We start from the raw sequence: 20,223 nt of genomic DNA, 5'->3' as shown, positions 1-20,223 counted from the left end.
CCGTGACACCATAAAATGCAGCCTAATTGCAACAAGGCCATAAAAACATAATGTAATTGGAGCGGCTATCGCAATGTTTTGTTATGGGGCTGATGGTTTCACAGCCTCAGCTCACCCAGGGGCTGAGGACAGACAGAAAGCCCCGGGCACGGGGCCGAGCTGCTGGAATCACGCCGCGGCGTTTCCAAACCTGTTCCTCCACCTGCTGAAGCACTCGGAGCAGTATTTATTTTTAAAGCCTCCCTCGCTGCAGCGATCAGGAAAAAAAAAAATTAAAAAGAAGAAGAAGAAAGAAAAAGTGTTGATCTGCACCCATTTTGTTGGCGTGGGGTTCCCGGAGGATCCAGCAGCTCGAGGGAGTGCTCACCAACGAGGCCCCAGCAAGTTGCCCCTGTTAGGGGGCTTTGTTGCCGACGCAGCCTCAGCTGGTAAGGAATTACCACTGGTGCACTTCACAGCATTGTTTCTAAGGTGTTATTAAGGAGTTCCTTGGGAAACAGAACCAAATAGACCAGAAGGTGCATAAAGAAATAAACCACTTTCCCCCAGCTGCAGATGAGCAGGAGGGAACGCTGCAAACAGAACCCAGCTGGGCAATCCCTCACCACCCCCCAGGGCAGTTTGGGGACATTTGCTGAGTTTTAGAGGCTGAATAACATGCCCCCATTTCACCAACACCCACCCAGCAGCTCCTACCTCTGCTCCAGCTCCCAAAGGGCCAAGCCTGGGCTCTCCATGCCCCAGGCCTGGAGCCCTCCCCAAATACCCTGGGGTGGAGCGGGGCTCAGCTGCACCTCATCCCCCCCAAGCCCCTGTGCGAGCAAGGCTGCTGTGCTCAGGGGAATGCCAGGGCCAGGGTTTACAGCACACGGCGGGGCTGTTGTTGGTAACCAAGCCCCGAACGAGCCCGGGTGCAGCATGTGAGCTGTATTTTTAACTCCAAGGCCCTCCTGGCGCCATGGAAAACCAGGTGCCTGCTCCAGGCGCCCATTGGCACCGCTGCTTTGCCGTGCCCTGGGCATTGGGTTGCAGGGCTGAGCTGCGGCCAGGAGCTTGCTGGGGGACGTGTGAGTGGGGAGGGTGTGGGGAAAAACCCCGATTTCCCAGCTGAGGCTGGTTTAGCATCCCCAAGTAGGAACAAAGGTGTGCAGCCCATCCAGAGGGCACGGAAATGCCCACGAGCATCCCCATCCGCCCCTGTCCTCGCCTCCCAGCCCTCCAGCTCAGCCAAGACCAGCAGAGGCTAAGAACATCAACTCATCTTTATTCCTCAAGTCTGAAAAGTAAAAGCACAAGTTCTCTTTGGAAAAAGAAAAAAAAAAATGTTCAAACATGCAGACAGTTTACGTTTCTCAGCAGGTCCGGTGGGGGTTTGGCTGTCAGGGGGGACAGGGCTGTGCCATCGGCCCTTGCTGCCGGACGCGTGCCTTCAGGCTGGCGAGGGGCCGTTTGTGGAGTTCAAAAAAAAAAACAACACCAAAAACAGAGAAGAAGAAGACGACACAGGACCACAGGATTCCACTTCGATTTAAGAGGAGGAAAGGGCACTTTTTCGCTATCATTACAAACATCCCGCCCGCTCACCTTACAGAAAAAAAAAAAACAAAAAACAACAGGACCGTACCGAGGACACCCGTTCTGCCCGGTCTGACAGACACAAAACCCTCTACCGGAGCATCAGACCGCCGCAAAACCGTGGTGACAGTGGCCTGGTGGCCGTGGCAGCTGGTCCCGGGGGGCGGCGGGCGCTGCCGTCCCCGCGAGCAGGAGAGGCTGTGCCCCGGGGCCACCCCGCCGGGGACCGGGGAGCGGGGTCAGGGGGGGAGCGGGGAGCAGAGAGGAGGCCGCCGGGGTGCGGGGGGCCGTCAGGCGCAGGTGGCCTCCGGGCTGTCCACGGGGATGTCGCCGCCGCAGCCGCCCTCGCCGTACTGCTGGTACGGGGGGATCTGGGGCGCCTCGATGATCAGCAGCCCCTCCGGCGACAAGGAGGCGAAGACGGTGATGGGATCCACCTCATAGGGCAGCCTGGAGCGGGGACAGAGAGACAAATGGGTTTGGGAGCTGGGGTGGCCGCGTGGCTCGCAGCATCCCTGCTGGGAATGCCCACATGGGCAGGGTCAGCAGCCCCCGCGGCGCTCCCCGAATCCCCCCGTTGTTCCCGGAGCTCCCAGGAACGCGCCGGGGATATTTAGAGCGGTCTCTTGGCCGCCTCGCCACCCGCCGGGCGCTCTGTTTAATCTCCACGGCAGATGTGTTTGACAGGACGTCACCGCCGCCTGCGCCGGCTTCTGCCGAGCACGAGTAAATCAGCCCCGTGCCCGGCGCCTTGCCCGTAAAAGGAGCCTCGGCGCCTGCCTCTCGCCCGGCGCGGCCGCCCTGCGCACGCAGCCTTTTCCCAGGAATATTTTGGGGAAGCCAAGCGGCAAAAAGCCCCCGCTGCTTGCTTGCGGTTTGCACCTGGCGCTGGCTCCCCTTCCCCGCTGCTCTTAGCTGAGTGAGTCAAGGCGATAGAGATCTGCCTGACATCACTCGGATGTGTACTCGGGTACGCACGCGGCCGCGCGCTGATGAATGGGTGTATTTTGGGGCTGGTGATGGGATCAGCGCATCGCGGCCCCGCAGGATGTGCTGGCACCGTGCACCCCTCTCCTGCTGGGGTCCAAAATACAGGGAGGGGACCGAAAAGCACCGCGGGCGCTGCTCCGTGCCTGCCCGCTCTTGTGTCAGGGCGGATTTTGGGGTGGAGACAGCAGTGCTGCGGCCATCCCATGTCACGGGGATGGGGTTGTGCTTGTAGAGGGCGTAGGAGGATGCCCTGGGGCCGGGTGATACCTACTGGATTTTCTTGGTGAAGTTCTTGGAGACGATGCCTCCTTCCACCTGCTGCTCCTCGTGTTTGCCTGGGGGGAAGGACAAAGGCAGTGTCACCACCCCGCAGGGCTCCTTTGGTTAACCCAACAAGCAAAACAAAACCAAACCCAGGAAAGTTTCCAAAGGAGAGGTTTTCCCTTCCCCAGCATAGAGGCTTTCACGTGGGGAGGGAGACACCAGACCCAGCCAGGCCTTGAGCTTAAAATGGGAGCGATCGTCACAATGAAGTGATTGTTAAAAAAAAGTGAAGGGAGATGCCAGCAGCTTGAGGCAGCAGCAAGTGCCCGGCCTCTGGGGCTGCACTGCTCTGAGGAGAAGGAAGTAGAAGAGGAGGGGGTGTTTTCCCCGGCCAAACACCTTTGTTTCCCATGAAGGCCTGGGTCCTGCTTGCTGCCAAGAGATGGAGCTGAAGGAGCCCCCAGATGTGATAAAATCTTTGCAGGGGCCCCATCCCCTCGCCCCCATCCTCCGCCAGCTGCCAGGTGCTGCATGAGGACCCCCCCGATGGGGCTGGAGCTCCGAGGCTGCCCAGGCCCCCCCAACCCACAGTGTCCCCCGACACACCAAATCAGCCCCCAGAGCAAATACTGTGCTGTAGCAGCCCCAGGAGGTGTGGGACATCGGCCCGGGGGATGCTCGGGGCTGGGGGCGACGTGTTGGGGCGTCGCGGCTGGGTTTTTAGGGAGGTGCTTCTGGCTGCCTCGCTCTCGGCCCCTTTAAAGGGAATCTCCCTCTCTCCCTCTGCTCTGGCCTCACACGGCTATAATTAACCCAGACAAGCTGGGGCCTCTCTCGGCAGCTCGCTGCTGGGTGCCAGCTGGGACTAAAATTGGGGAGACTTACCCCAAAGGAGGCCTTTCCTTCCCATTTTGGCAGCAAGCATGCCACCGCGGCTCCTGAGCAGGGTCCCCCACCACATCCCCAACCCCTTCTGCGCCAAGCCCGTGGGGTGGCCGCAGGCAGGGCAGGACCTTTGCGCCCCATCCTCCTCCTCCTCCTCGTCCCCGCACTTTGGCTCTCACCTGACACCTCCACGTAGCCATCCTTGGTTTTGACCGTCAGCTCCTCGGGTTTGAAGCTGTGCACGTTGACGCACACCTTCCAGGGCTCGCGGGAGGCGGGCACGGGGCTGCGACTCTCGGGGTAGCCCCCGAAACGGGCGCCGTAGCCGGGGGCCATGGCGGAGGCGCGGGCCATGCCGGCGCGCAGCGGGCCCGGCCAGGTGGTGGTGAGCCGGGGCCGAGCCCAGTCGGGCCAGTCCGCCGTCAGGTCCCCGGGGAAGGGCGACATGCCGAAATCATCGTCCAGGAGGCGCGAGGTCAAGCCGGGCTCCCGGAAAGGGTCGCGGACGCTTCGCCTGCCGGGGTAATGGCAGGAGAAGGGCAGCTGGCTGTCGGCCATGGCTCGCCGCTCCGGCGGCTTGGGGCTCACGGAGCCTCAGTGGGGCCGCTCCTGGCTGTAAAATTCCCCGGGGAGCCCAGCCCGGGGCAAGCGCATCCACACGGGAGGGGGCTCGGGTGGGCGCGGTGGGGGCTGCTCCTTCCCCGGCACCAGGCGGAGGGCGATGGAGGAACCCCGATTCAGGGCTGAACCATTCGGCGCTCGAAAAGCAAGTGCAGGAAGGACGGAGGAGATCTCTGGACCAAAAGAAAAAAAAAAAAAAGCTTCCTGGTTGGCTTCAGTCCCAGGGATCGGGCGGTGGAAAATAAAACTTCTCGGCCAGAGAAGAAAAAAAACAACCAAACAAACACGAATATCCCAAGATTAAAAGCTTATCTCTCCCCTCTCTCTCCTACAATCACGGTGCGGCTTCCCCGCCGCTCCCGGGTGAGAGCTGCAATAAATGCTTGAGCTCGGAGCCGAGAAACTTCTGTAACCTTCCAGCCGCCGGGCGAGCGCTATTTATACGGCTTTGGGAGGGGGGAGGCTGTGTTTTGCAATTCCTGCCCTGTCAGCCGAGTATTTTGGAGAGGATGAAACAGCCGTGGAGAATCTGGGCTGCGGCAGCTGACCTCTCCTGCTGGCCCGAGGATCCCTGCAGCCACGGGGCCACGGCGTTTTCAGCAGCTGCCCTGGCCCCTGCCTAAAAATAACCCCGGAGCTCATCGCTTTCGCCCCAATGTCACCCATTAAAAATACCCCCCTGGTGGGTCCGGCCCCCGCACTGTATGGCCACGTGTCCCCACGCCACTGAGCAGCCCCCTGTGCTGGGAAATGCGTCACCGCCACCCCCCAGCATGGCACACGAGGGGACGAAGCCGGTTGGGATTTGCAGGCTGATGCCCGGGGCTGGGCCTGGAGCAATGCTCCCAAACTGCCTGGGGAGAGCGGGACCCCACAGAGCAGCCAGGCAGGGTCCTCGCCCCCTCGCCCTCCTCCTCCTCGCCGCGTGCCCGGCCCTGCTGCAGCAGGGCGAGGTGCTAATCACAGCGGTGGTGGCGGAGCTAATTACAGGGCAGCGTGCAGGGGGAAGGGGTGCGGTGGCGGCGGTGCGAGCAGGGTGCCCGGTGGTGCAAGTGGGGGTACCTGGTGGTGTCCCTGCAGGGGGTCCTGGCACGGCTGAGGTGGGTGGGTGGGTGATGCGCCGAGGATGCGCAGTGCCGGGTGCTGGGCCACTTCCTCACGCCGCGTCCTCTCCCCGGCTCTGCCTCCCGCTCCTGCAATTTTTCTAATGGACTCGATGGCGCTAATTGCAGCGGGGAGGCCGCAACGCGCTGCAGGCCGCGCGGCGGTTCAGCTGCTGGTCACTCTGACGGCATTAATCACGCTGCGCCGGCGCGGCACCGCTGGGGAGGGAGCTGCCTTGGCTGGCGTAGGGAGCGGCCGCTTCCCCTGCTCATCCCTCGGCTCCGGCACCGCTGCGTGCACGGGGGCATGGCCAGGCATGGCGGGGGCTCCCTGGGGACCGAAGGGGATGCCTTGGAGAGGCCTGGGAGGAGCAGGGAGGCGGCTGCCAGCAGAGGCCGAAGCGTCTTTCTCTGTCCCTTTGTCCTGCCTGGCTGAGGGCTCCCCCCAGTCGGGGTGACACAGGTGTCCTGGGGGTGACACCAGCCCATGGAAAGAGGGGCTGAGCCTCGGGGAGGTTTGGTGCAGCCCCATGGCCACCACCATCCCTGCTGCATTCCCAGGAGCCTCCCCACTTCCTCAGTCCTGCATTTCCCCAGTAGCTCCGGGCCATCCTCCCTCCCCGGCCAGGAATTCGCCTTGTCGCCTTGTTTATCCCGATTAGTCACACGTCCCTCTCCGGGGCCATCCCGATTTAGCTCCTGTTGTCACTCCAAACCTCCCAGTTGCCTCCCACCGCCCAGCCGGCCCCGCGGCTGCCAGCGGCGCCACGTCAGCTCTGGGGAGCGCGGCACGGCCACCCATCTGCCGAGGGACGTGGGGACACTGCCCCATGTCCCTGTTGTCTCTGTCCCATGGCCGGAGCCTTTCTGGGTGCACAACTGAGCTGCCATCAGGGCTCAGCCCAGTGCCACGACCAGCGCACACGGCTGGTCCCGAGGAGCATCCCCAGGTGAGGGGCATCATCCCTGTGGAGCCCCCAAACCCCGACCCCCCTGGCGCAACAGCTGCGTTTCTGGCTTGCGCTAGCGTTGGCTGAACTGGGGGTGACCCAAATCCCACAGCAAAGGGCAGCAAAAGCCCGGCCCACCGAGAAAAGGAGAGCTGGCAGGAACCCGAACAACTGTTTTTGCTCCAGTCCATGCCCTGAGGACCCGGTTCTCAGCAGCTGAGAGTGCAGGCACATGTCCTGCCCCACCGAGCAGCTGAAAGAACCCAAAATATCCTGCCGCACCCAGCCGCATCCAAAAGGAACATGAGAAACGGGGCTGTGATGAGAACCAGATACCATCTGAATCTTTATTGGAACCCTTTTTCTAAACAGGCTAACAACTCAAATACCCCAGGAAGACTAAAGAATACAGTATGCATTTCCATGGAAAGCAAAGGTAGTTTTACAACGGAGTCAAATGAACAGCTGTGCCGGTATAATTTGGTAAGGAATCAACCAACAGGCGAGAAAACAGGGACACCGCTTCCCTGGCAGCTTTTCTCCTGTCTTGGCTTTTGTTCTAAATCTCCCCATTCCCTGGATTTTGAACATGGAGAGCTGCCCTGGTGCTCGGGGTGCTGTTCTCTAAGCAAGAGCCCCAGATCAGGCTGCTTTCCCGTGAAGCTGTTGCTGCAGCAGCGGATGTAGTGGTGCTTCAGAAACCCTCCTGATCCTGTGCAAACTTCCAGGTAGCAGCAAAAGTGATAGGAATCATTCATCCTCGAGTACAGAGATAAGAAAGCCCCGCGGGACACTAAAGGGCAAAGACTTCAGTTAGGCACCTAAATCCGTCCCTTTCTCAAGCAAACACCCTACTGCAAACAAATACCTTTTGTTTCAAAGACAGGAGCTCCTGCTCATTGCAGCGCTGGGGAGAGGACAGGAGCAAGCTCCGCAGCCCTGATATTTCTCCCTCAGTCTCTGGTGGTTGAGCTCCCAAGGAGCCTCGTTGGTCTGGCAGATGCCCCCGAGCTGGCAGAGGCCAGCCCCCGCGGGAAGTCACCTCTCTCCAGCATATACGGCACACCGCGCTGCATGCAAAAGGCTCCAACATTCCTGGACCCAATGGCAAGACCCAAATAGTTTTTCTAAGTAATGCTCAATAAATAGGAGAAATAAATATTAAATAAGAGGCTGAGTCCTCTCAGCCTTTTCAATATATGTACAATGCATAGCAAAATAACGTTGATTGGCTGTTGCAGACAGGTTTGGTACAACGTCAGTCCCCCAGAACAACAAAAACATGGAGAAAAGTTATGGTCAACAGAAAGCAGAGCACGAGCAAGTGCTGCAACCCGTGATGAAATAACACAATGGTGCTTTGAAGTATCCCTTCTCTGCGCTTTTCAGCAAAACCGCAGGGGGATTTTGGGCTGGGTTTGCTGGAACCTGGCCCCGACGTATGGGGTGGGAGAGGAGGAACCCCAAGAAAAGGCTGGTCCAGGGAGCAGGGAGAGTCCCGGGGGGACACGTGTGCTGTGGGTGCTGCGTCGTGTGCTCTGCCGTGGAAAGGCAACCAGGGTGCTTGGGACAGAAACAAAATCACGGGCAGGAAGGAGCCCTTGAATGAGGAAAGAGAACTCTACCCTTTGAGACAGCACTTCCGTAAGGTGGCAGAGAGATTGCCCCAAAGCCTCGCTGCTCTCGGTGAGGCCCCAGCTGGTCCTGGGTGCAGCGGCTGCCGATGAGCAGCGATTCACCTGCACCAAAAGGAGCGAGCTGCCCGCCAGCTGGAAGCAAAAAATCCCATAACAGCAACGAATGAGTGAAAATGCAAAAAAAAAAAAAAAAAAAAAAAAAAAGAAGCACTGGCAAAGGCACAGAGACAGAAAAGCTCACGGGCTTCTCGCAAACTGACAGAAAACCCAGTTGTCCACTGACAGGGAGGCTGATGGTCTGGTTTGTACTGAAAAACCTTAAATAAGTTAAAAAATAAAGAGATAAATACCACCGAGGGAAACATACACATGTATATGCACATAGGCACATACACACACACACAGGTGTACACGCGGACGGTTCGGTCCTGTCACTGGCGGCTGGGTTTTGCAAGCACCTCCCGCACGCAGCTCGCTCTCTCACGGTCTGGCTTCTTCAGTTTTTCCATGGGTGGGTCGTGGCGCGGTGATAAACAACACCGGGGAGTCCTGGCGACGGCCTCCTCCTCCCAGGGAAGCCGGCGGAGCGGTGCCGAGCAGCCCGGTTTCGGCAGCGGGGCCGGGGGGAAGCGGGGCTGGCAGCAGCTGGAGCCCAGCCCCTGGCCGAGAGGCAGGCGCTGCGAGAACCTCTACACAGCAACGGCGACACGGAGACGCTCAGAACAGGCAAACGGGTCCCAAAATAACTTAATTGTCCCTCCCCCCCCCCCCCCCCCCCCCCCGGCAACCTCCCCTTTCCCCAAAAAAATAGAATAAATAAATACTGCTCACGGCGGCCACCTGCATCCGTTCGGACGTCCGATTAAAAAGAGAATAATTAATAATAATAAATAAATAAATAAATAAATAAATTAAGAGGTTTGCTCCAACGCGAGTCACTTGGGAAACCCCAGGAGCGTTTAGCTGCCATGGACTGTGCAGGCGGAGGCAGTCCCGGAGGCGCGGGGCAGCCGGACCCCGACGCGGTGTTTGTTCGTCCGTCCCCAGCCACGAGGAACTCCAGTCAGCGCTGGGTTTGGGTATTTACACCACGAAGCTCTTCTTTTCTTTCCTGGTTTTTGCCCGCCTGGCTCGCTGCTGCCTTGCTGCAGACACAAGTGTGCGTTCAGGGGTACGCGGGCAGGGGGCAACTCTCCGTGCACCGGTGGATTTGGGGTTGGGTCTCCGCTCACTGCCATCAGGTCTTCTACAGAGCATTCAAATGCCAAACTGGGAGAGACTCTCTGGGGAAGAAGCGTGAGGTTTTCAGCCCTTTACAAGAAGGGAGCTCACTGCAGAAGATGGCCCAGGGGCTGCTGCCAGGCCCAGGGCAAGGGAAGGAATCAGCACCCTGCTGCACAAACGCCCTGTCTTCGATCCTCAGCCACAGCGCCCTGATTTGCTCAGCCCTGCCAAGAATTTTTTTCTCTATGCCCTAGGAAGTGGCCCCCAGGAGCTGGATGTCTCCCCACGGAGCAGCCCCAGGAGCCCAGCTCTGTGCCTCAGCCACCCTCAAATCACCCCCACGGAACAAGGCAGGGGCACTGGGAAATAAGCGGGGCTTGGGCTGGAAGGCACAGGGCAAGGGGCACCAGCAGTGGGAATGAGACTGGGAAAAGGGGACCCCTGGCATCGAGCCTCCCCGTGTACCAGCCAGGTAGCAGAATAACCCTCGCTACTGTTTTTTCCAGCAGATAACACGCTTATTTGCTTGATAAGGCAATCATCCAGGCTGTGTTTGTCTTTCGTCTGCTCACAGCTTGGCCCCTTTACCTGCTGCCAGCAGGAGCAGGGCCCTGGGTAACCCTTTATCTGGTGAGTTTGCTTTTCTTTCTAAGCCCTCTGCTCCTCCAGCAGATGCTGGCTCCCCTTAGCCCTTTTCTGTGACACTTACATGACACACCTCCTTGACTCATTAAGCCCAAACTTGTTAATAATCAGGCAGGATGGAAGGGGAGGGGATGGAAAAAGGGAGGGAGGGAAGTCTTAAGCCTAAATTAGCGTCTCTAAGCAGCCAGGTGTTGTAAGAGAAAGAAAATCCTCAGCACCAGCTCAGCCTGTGCTGGGAGAAGCCTTTGTTACCCTGCAAAACACAGTAATTGCGCAGGCAGCTGGGCTGGCAAGCCTGGCAGGGAGACAAAACCGCAGGGCCGCCCAGGCAGGCAGGGCCCTCCTGGGAAAAACAGGCAATTAGTGGGGGCCCTTCCTGTCCCCCCAGCACCAACCTGGGCTCCCCTGCACCCTGCTGCAGCTCTGGGGAGGGGAAGAGCCTCGGAGCAGCGGTGGAGTGCTGGGGGAGGCCAAACCCCGCGCCGTGCGTCGGGGAGCCGCTCGGTCACCCCGTGGCCAGAGCTGAGAGCGGAGCCTTTTCGGCTGTGTAGTGCCAGGGAGGGAAAATCTCCTCTGGGTTTACACTTGGAGTGATGAGGCTGATCCTGACTTCAAGGGGAGCCTGAGCCTCAAGAAGTTATTGCCCCAAACCCTCCTTCTATTGACCACCGCTGTCTGTTAAGGGAATGTGGAGCTGGGATTCCCTGGCTCACACACAGCCCTTCTGCCCCATGTGCTCTCCCTACACCCCGCTGCAGGTACCTCGCCGGAGCTAACCCAGCGCCCTCAGCTCCTCACAGTCCCACCTTGCTCTTGGAGATCAAGGAACCCTTAGAAAAACCTGAACTGCCCCCAAACTGCAGGAGAGGCCTCCAAGAGGGGAACCCCACAGCCTCACTTCTCACACCATGGCACTGACTCCCCACTCCCAAATCTGCTTCAGACCTCAGCACGTTCACGAGTCTCAGTGCTGGGGGAAAACAAAACGACCCCGTGAAAGATGAACGCACACCTGGTAGGAAAAGGCAGGAGCTTTTTTTTTTTTTTTTCCCCTGGAGTTAACATCAGGAGGGATTCCTAGCCTTCTATTTCTAGCAGAGACTGGCTTCTGGCAATAAATAAATATTCTCATGGAAGAGGCCTGCTGCAGAGTGGGCAGAAACTCCGGGGGAGACACCCACGGGACCTGATATTTGCCTTGGTTATGACAGGTCACCCCCACTCATCACTAAAGCTTCCCAGCAAATTCCTCCCTAAATGTGTCTCTTCCTCCAAGGGAAATTAATCTGCTGGCTACCGGTTTGGCAGGAGAAGAGCAGGGAGACAAATTCTTCCTTTGGACCAGCTGGTGGCTCTTGGAGAATGGCAGCGGTGGAGAGATGGGGGCTGTTGGTGAGGACGGAGCAGATCTGGAGTACCAGGCTCTCTGTGGGGCACCGACCCTTCTTCCAGCCCCGGCTGGGGGAGCCGGGACAGACCCATCCTCTCTGCAAGGTGGCGAAGGAGCCGCACCGTGCGCAGGCGGCCTCTTACTGTGTCCGAAGTGGGGAAGGGAGACCCGGTGCTGCCATCGCATCGGTATCGGGGTGATTGCTCTCGATGGCCGGGTAGGTGGGAAGGACGTGGAGAATGCCAGGAATTCGGAGGTGCCGGCAGCGTGCGAGCCATCGGTGGCACTCCCTAGCGCCGCAGGCTGTCGGAGCTGCCTCCTGACTCAGAGCTCCTGCTCCGGCTGCGGCTGCTTCTGGGGCCCGAGCTGCGGCTGCGGCTCCTGCCCTCCCCGCTGCTGCTGCTCCAGCTGCGGCTCCGGCTCGTCCGGGAGCTGGAGTAGCTCCGGCTGCGGCTGGGGGAGCGGCTGAAGCTGCTGTACCAAGAGGAGTAGCTGCTGGCGCTGCTGGAGGAAGGACTGGGCCGATAGTAGGGGATGGGGCGCTTGCGGGCACTGTGGGGACAGAAAGATGTGGGTTACCAGGAACACCGGGACAGATTTACTGCCTAAACCTCCAGTAAGCATTGCTTACGCTGTACTGACAGCTTCCTGGCTTGTTTGTTTATTTAAAAGAAATAAAGTAGGTAGCTGACAGGCTTTGGGATTCCTGCCACCCACTTCCAGGGCCCTGGGGAACGCCCCAAGCACCAAGTCTGAGGCTGGGCTCTGCCTGATGCTGTCCCCAGAAGCCCTCAGCGTGAGGGTTACAGGCTCTCTGTGCCTGGGATATCGACCACAGGAGAGGGCGAAGCAAACAGCCTGCAGGGGGATGCATCTCGTATCTGATGGGCAAGTCCCTGCTCTGACTTCATCTGCCTTTTTTCTTCAGTGGCTGTAAATGAGACCCCTGCATCCTCTCTCTGCCTCTAGCTGGAAATCCTGAAGCTCTAGGAGTGGCAGACGGGCCTGCTGATCAGGCTCATGGGAGAAACCTCCACGGGCAAGGGCTGGGAGCAGAGAACATCCCACGTCCCCCAGCAGGGACAGCTGAACCTGCCTCCCTCCAAGGGACAGGCCGGTGTCCCAGAATGTCCCCATACCTCGTGATGCGCCGCGCTTCCAGGTGGCTGGGGGAGTCTCTCCTGCGTTTCCTCAGGGGCGAGTAGGAGCACCGCCGCCGCCGGTCGCGCTCTCTGTGCGACTCCTTCTCGCTGGAGCCGTACTTGTGCTCTCGCTCACGGTCCCTAGGGAAGGTTGGGAACAGTCAGCGCTGGGCTCGTGCGGGTGCAGTTGGCTGCGTTGGGGTTGAATGCCCAGAAAACAACCCAGAAAGGCGCGCAGCTCCAAAAGGGAGCACCCTAAAGCTCGGAGCTCTGGTGGCATCAGCCCTGCACACGCAACCAGCTGGGCAGTGAGACACTTGTGGGGCCTGACAGACAGACACCGACCAGTTCTGGGCTGCCTGGAGGATTCAGCAGTCTCCCGGCTGTCCCACGCTGCTGAGCTAAGATGGTTCCCCCGTACCCATGCCTGTAGCTGCACTCGGTATTTCCACAGCTCTGCTAAAGCTGCTCCTGCTGGCTGTGCTGCGAAACCAGGCGAGCACGGCCCTGCCAGCGGGCCCCACGCGCACCGAGGGCCCCAGGTACCCCTGCAGGGCCGCACGGCTCGCCAGAAGGAGTGTCGGGGTTGCTATGGTTTTATCTTTTGTTAAACTCCCGTACACGTCAGCACAGGCCCTTCTGCGGTACACGGATGATTTCATACACCCCGTTCACTGCTCGCTGCCATCTGCAAAGCGCGACGTTACAGAGCAGGAGCCCGGGCCCTGCACACAGGAAACATTCTCCTACGGCAGAGCAGGGACTGTCGCAGCTTGCAGGAATCAAGCCCCGGGAATGTAACATTTAAGGGTGCCAAATGTTCACAGTATGCTCAGCAGCAGAGATGTTACCAGAAAGAAAAAAAAAAAAAACAACTGCCCAAAGGCATCTCCGGGGCTGAGCTGTGAGATGTGTGTCTCCTGCAGGGTGTGGAGTGAGCGGAGCCGCCTGGACCGTGCTTCCCCTTGCGTGGCTGAACGAGCGCCAGCACGAGGGTACCTGGCATCTGCCCACACAGCAGGGACACTTCTCAGGGCCTGACACCTCTTTGGCAGAGCCGCAGCCCTGAAAAGCTTCCCTGCTGCACGTCTTTCCCTGCTGCACTAAGATTTCTCTCTGACAAGGGCTGCAGCCCCGCCGCAGGGGCGTGCTGCTGGCTGCCGCGGGCTTCTTGGACGATGGAAGCCAAAGGCAGACCCGGCTGGAGCCTAACGCTCTGCCCACTGCTCACAGCCCCGGAGCTCCCCGGGTTTTCCTGTGAGGCACCTCCTGCTTGCACGAGGCCCTGGCAAACATCCCCAGGCAGCCATCTGTGCACCCTGCCGAGCAGCGCGTCCTTTGCAGCAGCTCGGAGCGGAGGAAGAGCCACTGAGTACGAGGTGCTGCGGTGCTTCAGTGCTGGGGGTACACCAGCCTCCCTCCCTGCCCTGAGAGCGGGACATTTCAGGGTGAAATTCTTCTGAATCAATGCAGGGTGGGTATTTCTCAGCTATAGGAAATCCCCTCTTGCCACAGAAAGCGAAAGGCTCGCTGCTGGGCTCTGTCCTCTGCTTCCAGCACCAGCTCTGGGGCAATAAACGGGCAGATATTTCCATAGGGCTGCAGGCCAACATAACATACGGAGATAAACCTTGCTCTGTGTCTCCCTGCTCCTCCTTCACTCTGCTGAGAAGTACTGGAGTGCCTGAAGCACCCAGCGAGGAAGCTTGGGGAACAGTTTGGGGCTGACAGAGGGCACCAGGCTGGAGTACAAGGCAGTGGGGAGGCATGAGGCAGCAATTATCTCATGCAGGCAGCTGTACCTGCTGGGGCTGTAGCGGGAGTAACTGGGGCTCCGGCGAGGCTTTGAACTCCGGCTTCCAGGACTTTTTTTGCAGGATTTGGAAGAATAGCTGGGGGACCGTGAAGAAGACCTGGGGATAGGGAATAAATGTATGAGTTAAAGATGCTGGAAGGCGAGACAGTACCAGACTCCTCCTAATCTTGGCTGATGGGGGGAAGAGATGTCCCATATTGCAGGAGCTATGTGGTTCCCAATCCACAGACAAAAACCCTCTCACCCAGTTCCCCGAGGAGTCTGACAGCCTGCAAAGGGCTGGAAGCTGCCCAGGGTGTCAGAGACAGCCGTTTGCACTGGCCTTACCTCTTCCCTGAAGAGCAGGACCTGCTTCGGGAGTACCTGGGGGAGGCCCTGTGGTGTGAGGAGCGGGAGCGGCTGGAGCGGCTGGAGCCAGGGGAGGACCTGTCCGTGCTGCTGTACGACTCGCTGCGGGAGCACGGCCTTGCTGGGGAGCTGGGGGCTGGGGACGGGGACAAATTTCGCTTCTTCTCCTCCGAACAGCTGAGACACAAGGACAGGCACGCTCTGAAAACATATACATTCGGGTGGTCAGTTAAGCCGTGGCTTATGGCTTACATGAGCTCACAGCACTCCCGTCCTCCCAGTCCCAAAGGGGATAAAAACCTCCTGGTTTCCTAGGCTCCTGCTGTCAGAGCACAAGAGCTCAGCCTCCAGGTCTCAGGCAGCTCTTCTGCCCCGTGCCCTGCAGGCCTGGGGAGGCAGCGAGGCGAGGAGAAGCCCTACAGCAAGGACAGCCAGAGCTGTGGGCCTGCACAGCAGTGTGAGCAGGCACGTCCCGCTGCCTTTTGAGAGGTCTGTGTGAATCTCTGCACCTCCAGGAGAAGTGTCCTGGCTGTGCTTTGGGGCTGGCCTACCAACAGCAGTGGCCAGCTGCAATTCCAGCTCCACCCATGCGAAGGCAGAGTTATCTCACTGGAGTCACGGTGTGAGAAGTATAGAGGGCCTTAAAATTGTGTCCTCTGACTGAAAATTTGGGACTCGTCCTTCCTAATACCAATTCTCCCGGTTCCTTCCCGCTTCCGGACCACAGCCTGGCTCTAATTTTTGGTGTTTAAGACCTGAGGGCCTGGAATCACTCCCTAACACCACCGCCTGAGCACAGCCTTGGGTACCAGCCCTTATGCTTCAGCGCCTTCATCCTCAACATCACTGAGCAAATCCCCAGAAAAGGGAGGCAGTGATGGAGGCTGGCACCTCCGTCCCTCTCCTGATGATGTCCTGTGGCTCCAGACTGTGCCTGACTCCAGCTCCCAGCTCCAGCAGCACTGTGGTACCAGTGTAGAGCTGCTGCTGTTATCCCACAGCCAGCACAGCACCTGCCTCTCCCTGTGATCCCCACATGCACAAAATGCTGTCTGGTCGCCCAGGACCAGTCCTGAAAGGAGGCAGGAAGGGACAGACTGGATTTGGCTCAATTGGACAGGTGAAAAAATAGCTTGTAATGATTTTAGTGAAAATGAACCCCATTCCCCTTCCCCACAGTAAAATAATTTGCAAGGGAACCCCTCAGGCACCTTTCCAGAATTTGCCCAGAAGGCCCAAGGACACGGTCGTGTCCAGCAGAGCAGGGCTGTGCTCAGGACACTGCTCTGCATGGGGCCAAACCCCAGACAAGCCACATTAACACCAGAAGAGCAGGCACAGGCAATGCCCAGGGATGGGATGGCTGCGTTTTCATCTTCCTCCTCGGGCTAAAGCATTGCTCAATGCTGGGTTCCCGACTCCAGACTGGCAAGACCGCGGGTCTGATTTACATCTAACTCTCTCCAGACCACAAAAACCTCCCTGCCAGCTCACTGCCGCAACTGGCAAGCAGGCAGGAGATACAGAGCAACGCCATAGCAGGTATTTGGCTGCCAGCAGCAGCTGCTGGTAATCACTGACCTTCGGTCTTGTCCCTGGGCATCTGGAGACAGATTTTCCAAAGCTGTCGCCTTGGTCTGGGAAAAGCAACTGGTGAAGGAATTTCCTGAATCAGAGCTGTTATCACTGTTGGCCAGTTTGGGCTTCCCGGACGAGAAGGCATGGCCAAAGCCATCATGGACTAGACTTCTTTTCTCCTGGCTGTCCTTGGACCTGGATGAGCTCGTTTGAGTGGAGGGAGGGGAGGAAGTATCGTTTCCTGAGTCATATTCATGATACTCTCCGTTCTGGCTGGCTAGGTTGCCCGGCGGGCTGTCTGTTTTGGTAAAGAGGTCAGCAGAAGACCCTGACTGAGAGATCTGAAAGCAAAAAAGCCATGTGGCATTGTTTGAACATTTTTTTTAAGGGGGATTGTTTCTGGTTTTACTTTGATTTATTTTTTTTTTTAAATAAACCCAGAAATTTTACCATCATGATGCACTGAAACAAAAGGAAAGGAAAGAAACAAACAAAGTAAGAAAGCAAGAAAGAAAAAGAAGAAAGAGAAGAAAACAAAAGCACATATCCCTGAAAGAAATCCACAGTAAGAAGAAACTTCTTTTCCCCCTGCTATGATAACGGGAAGATTTTAGAGATCATGCAAAGAGTATCAGCATGCGATTCATGTTAAACAAAAGAGTTCAACAAAGTAAACGGGCAACCAAACAGTCAAAGTAACTAACTAAATAAAAAGGGTGTAACAGAGGAAAAAGCCCTTATTTAACCTAAAAGGAGGGAAATCTAAAAAAAAAAAAAAAAAAAAGGAATATACATACAAATAAACTACATAAATCTTGGGGGGGAAAAAAAGGAAACATTCTTAAATGAGTGTTTTTTTTTTTTTTAAATAAAAAAGCTTCCTTAATAAAGAGGGTGAATAAATGTCACTAAAGTAAAAATCAAATCAAGGGCTTCTGTACATATAAAAATTGGCAAATAAACAAGCTTAGCACTTTGAAAATTAAAAAAATAATAATAAAATAAAAATGGGGGGAGGGAGAAAAAAAAAAGAAAAAACCCTCTGGAAATAAAAGGTATACAGACACTTCTTTGTGTGCTTTTTTCCCCCTGAAGAAGATACAGCTAATGCGCTCAAGTGACCTCTAATAAATTCCCTGGTGTCTTGCGGATAGCATCCACTTACCCATCAAGAACTCCTCCTTTAGTAGGTAAGGTGTAAGAAAAAAGGAAGAGCGGGCAACATAAGTCCATCATTAGAGTCTCAAATTACATGAAAAAAACATAAACCCTCTCTTCAATCCACACTGCCAACTGTTCACTTGACTCCGCTATGTAAATGTCAAGCCTGCTTTTTGTCTGCTTGCTTGTCTCACTTATTATTCATTTTTGTTTCCTTCTGGTTTAAATTAGGCTAACCAGCCTGCTCCCGGAGGCTGCTCACTTGTGCTGAAAAGTCGTGGCTTGCGCTAAATCCCCTCGGGTTTCCTGGTGGCCCACAGAGACATGGAAGTAGCAAAAGCAGCTTGAAGGAAGAAGCAAAAAAAATAAAGTAGAGGAGGGAAAAATATCCCCCTTGTTTTGCTGGTTTGGAGACCTATTGGGGTGGGGGATAGCCCTGCTCCTGCCAGCTGTGGTGTTCAGCCATACCCGGGATGGTTTTTGGTGGGCTGCTGACCCTGATGTGGCAAGCAAGGACCCCGTATCCATGTGGCTGCCTTGGCTAGGGCTGTCATCTGGGACCCTGAGCACCACTGGGGGCTTTACATCATTTGAATATTTTAACCCTTCAGTTTTAACTTTATTCATGTCTTTTAGAGCCAGGCCAGGAACGTACCAGCACTGGGCAGTGGGGCTACATTAGTGCCAGCGCCTGCTCTCGCTATGGGGAGAATTAGGGCCAAACACGGACCTAGCATGCCTGCACCCTTGTGTGGCCTCCTCCTTTTTCACTGCTCTCCTAACTCCCACCCAGTTTTTGGTCCAGGATTTGCAGTGTGGACAGGTATGCTTGGTTCCCCCCACTCCAGACAGTCAGTGCTGAATCTCAACCCCCCCCTCACGTCCTCTGGGGCACGTAGCACCCTCCCTCTGCTTCCTTCGTGCTCTCCGAGCCTCTCTGGGGAGCTGGGATGTGCCCTCCCAAATCTGGGGTATTCTGAGCCCAGAATCAGGAGGGTTGCTCTCGATTTAATTTAAGAGGTGCTAACTGGGACACGGACGGTGACTCAGATGCACACTGAGACCGACTGAAACCGGAGGGGAGCTGCTCCAGGAGCAGAGCTGCCAGAGCACGCAGCAGCTCTCAGCGAGCAGTCCGTGGAAGGAGGGCTGCTCACAACACCCTCGTGCTCTGAAAACACCTGGGCTTGGAGGATCTCCAAGTACTTGCTGCTTGTTTTGTAACAGGCAGCGTTTCTGGGATAAAGCACAGAGGGGCAGGAATTGGTTCATCCCATCCCATCCAGCCGGAGCTGGGGACTCCCCATCTTCTCCCATCTCCGCTCCACACTAACCTCTAAGCCATGCTCATGTCAAAGGAGTGTGAGAGAACCAGCCACACAGCTCTCCTGTTATCCACCAATTCTTTCTGAAACCCTGACACTGCATCCAGAGCTCTGAGGGAATTGGCACCCTTGGGCTGAACCACAGCTCTCTCCCCAGGGGCACCCCAGAGAATACAGGACTGCGCTTTCAGATATGGAACCAGATTTTTCTATTTTTTCTTTTTTTTAAGATGGCTTATGGCTTGCATTATACCTGAACCCTAAGCAAAAAGCAGTCAGCTTTTGACTGCGTTTTATTTATGGGTGTAAAAAACCATGTGAGATGCTCCCTGGCTACACAGATAGGAGGCCTGGGGTGGGAACAGGGCTGCTCAGAGGGACACGGCCACCAGCACTGCACATGCAGACACCCCTCACTTCTACTCCCCCCCAGTCTAAACCAAAGGGCCTTTATTTCTTCACAGCCAAGAAATCCACCTGTTTCTTTGCATTTCTAAAAGAGCTTTTAAGGCTGCCTCTGGGACCTGGGGTATACACTCTTGCTTCACCTTCGCTGAAATCTACCTTCAAAGTGACACCTGTTGTCAGCACATTGATAAATCTAGCAAAAAACTGAGCGGCCAACAAGCTCCTCTGTAGCTCCACTGCTGCAGTAGCAGCACTCTGGGAAGAGGCAACACGTGGATATCATTAAATCATAGAGCCTACAGTGCCTGTGAGGGCTGGAAGGCCTGGCCTGGGATTTCTGCCCTGCACCAGCAGCCAGGACAGGCCTCAAGGTGCTCGACTTCTCCACTCAGAGATGACTTCCCCATCTGACGGCCTTGGCTTTGCTCCTGGTCCCATTTTGCTGCTTGCGAAAGGCGCACAGGCCACACAAAATGGAAACCAGGGGCCGCGTCTGAAAACACTGCGCAGAGTTCAACTGAATTCTAATGGCTTTTTTATTTTTCTAGGTTGTCTTGAAAGAGCCTGGTCTTTCATGAATCTAATTTTCTCTGTGTGAACATTTGGCTTCCCCTCCCTCCCCCCCAGTAAGTAATTAAATAATCTCAGTGAACTTTGCTTCTTTCAGCAGGGGACCTGCTGCTGCCCTCAAGAAAACCTAGGATATATACTTATTGTTTTGGGTGTGGGGGTTTTTGTTTGTTTCAAATCGCTATTTAATCAAGATGGAGGTGTGAGCAGAAACGAGGCCCTCACTCGTACTTCAGAAGGTAATTTCGACTGTGCTCGTAGATCAAGAGGCAGTGCAGACTAATAGGTTACAAAAACACAATCACCACTCGTCTTCCAATTAAATTGAACAAGTCCATTTACTGTGCTTCAAACAGCCCCGAGGAGAGATAGGGCCATAAATTTTCTCAGCCATAAGGGGACCGAGGCCCATCAATGAGCAGCGTGGCACAGCCTCACTCATAGCCAGAGGGTTTCTTTCTTGGGTCTCGTTCTCTTGTTTTGCAACTCATTTCAAAGCGGAGTTAATTTCTTTTTTCAGAGTTGCATAACGCCTCCCCTCCCTCCCTCTTTCTGTGCCTTATGCTGATGAAAGGCACAAAAAGCTTGCGT

The 20,223-nt window shown here is 56.4% G+C and overlaps 2 protein-coding genes across 8 annotated transcripts in view; both read right to left on the bottom strand.

Annotated features, from left to right (window-relative positions):
• Positions 1-1,244: 1,244 nt before the first annotated feature.
• Positions 1,245-4,776, bottom strand: HSPB8 (heat shock protein family B (small) member 8). Its single transcript, XM_027469893.3, has 4 exons — positions 4,612-4,776; positions 3,894-4,508; positions 2,837-2,900; positions 1,245-2,025 (listed from the first exon to the last, which is right to left on the bottom strand). Exons 2-4 carry the CDS (start codon positions 4,270-4,272, stop codon positions 1,866-1,868), a joined length of 603 nt encoding a protein of 200 aa, XP_027325694.1. The 5' UTR covers positions 4,273-4,508; positions 4,612-4,776; the 3' UTR covers positions 1,245-1,865.
• A 6,086-nt stretch (positions 4,777-10,862) lies between these two features.
• SRRM4 (serine/arginine repetitive matrix 4) overlaps positions 10,863-20,223 on the bottom strand; it is a 70,234-nt gene continuing 60,873 nt past the window's right edge. For all 7 annotated transcript variants that reach the window (XM_072024296.1, XM_072024294.1, XM_072024295.1 and 4 more), the window contains 5 exons: positions 16,172-16,509; positions 14,570-14,791; positions 14,229-14,339; positions 12,424-12,567; positions 10,863-11,836 (listed from right to left, as the gene is read on the bottom strand). In XM_072024296.1, the coding sequence (XP_071880397.1) occupies positions 11,575-11,836; positions 12,424-12,567; positions 14,229-14,339; positions 14,570-14,791; positions 16,172-16,509 (1,077 nt within the window). In that variant the 3' untranslated portion in view covers positions 10,863-11,574. The remainder of the gene's footprint in view (positions 11,837-12,423; positions 12,568-14,228; positions 14,340-14,569; positions 14,792-16,171; positions 16,510-20,223) is intronic.

Source organism: Anas platyrhynchos, chromosome 16, assembly GCF_047663525.1.
Source record: "Anas platyrhynchos isolate ZD024472 breed Pekin duck chromosome 16, IASCAAS_PekinDuck_T2T, whole genome shotgun sequence".
Taxonomy (NCBI): Eukaryota; Metazoa; Chordata; class Aves; order Anseriformes; family Anatidae; genus Anas; species Anas platyrhynchos.
Note: the sequence above shows the minus strand (reverse complement) of the source record. Positions and strands in the feature narration are given on the sequence as shown.

Excerpts from the sequence above, each read along its gene's own strand:
- HSPB8 (XM_027469893.3), bottom strand. The coding sequence starts at position 4,272 with ATGGCCGACAGCCAGCTGCCCTTCTCCTGCCATTACCCCGGCAGGCGA. Across the intron at positions 2,901-3,893 it reads TGGCTACGTGGAGGTGTCAG|GCAAACACGAGGAGCAGCAG; the intron begins GTGAGAGCCAAA and ends CCTTCCCCCCAG. Across the intron at positions 2,026-2,836 it reads AACTTCACCAAGAAAATCCA|GCTGCCCTATGAGGTGGATC; the intron begins GTAGGTATCACC and ends TCCCCGCTCCAG.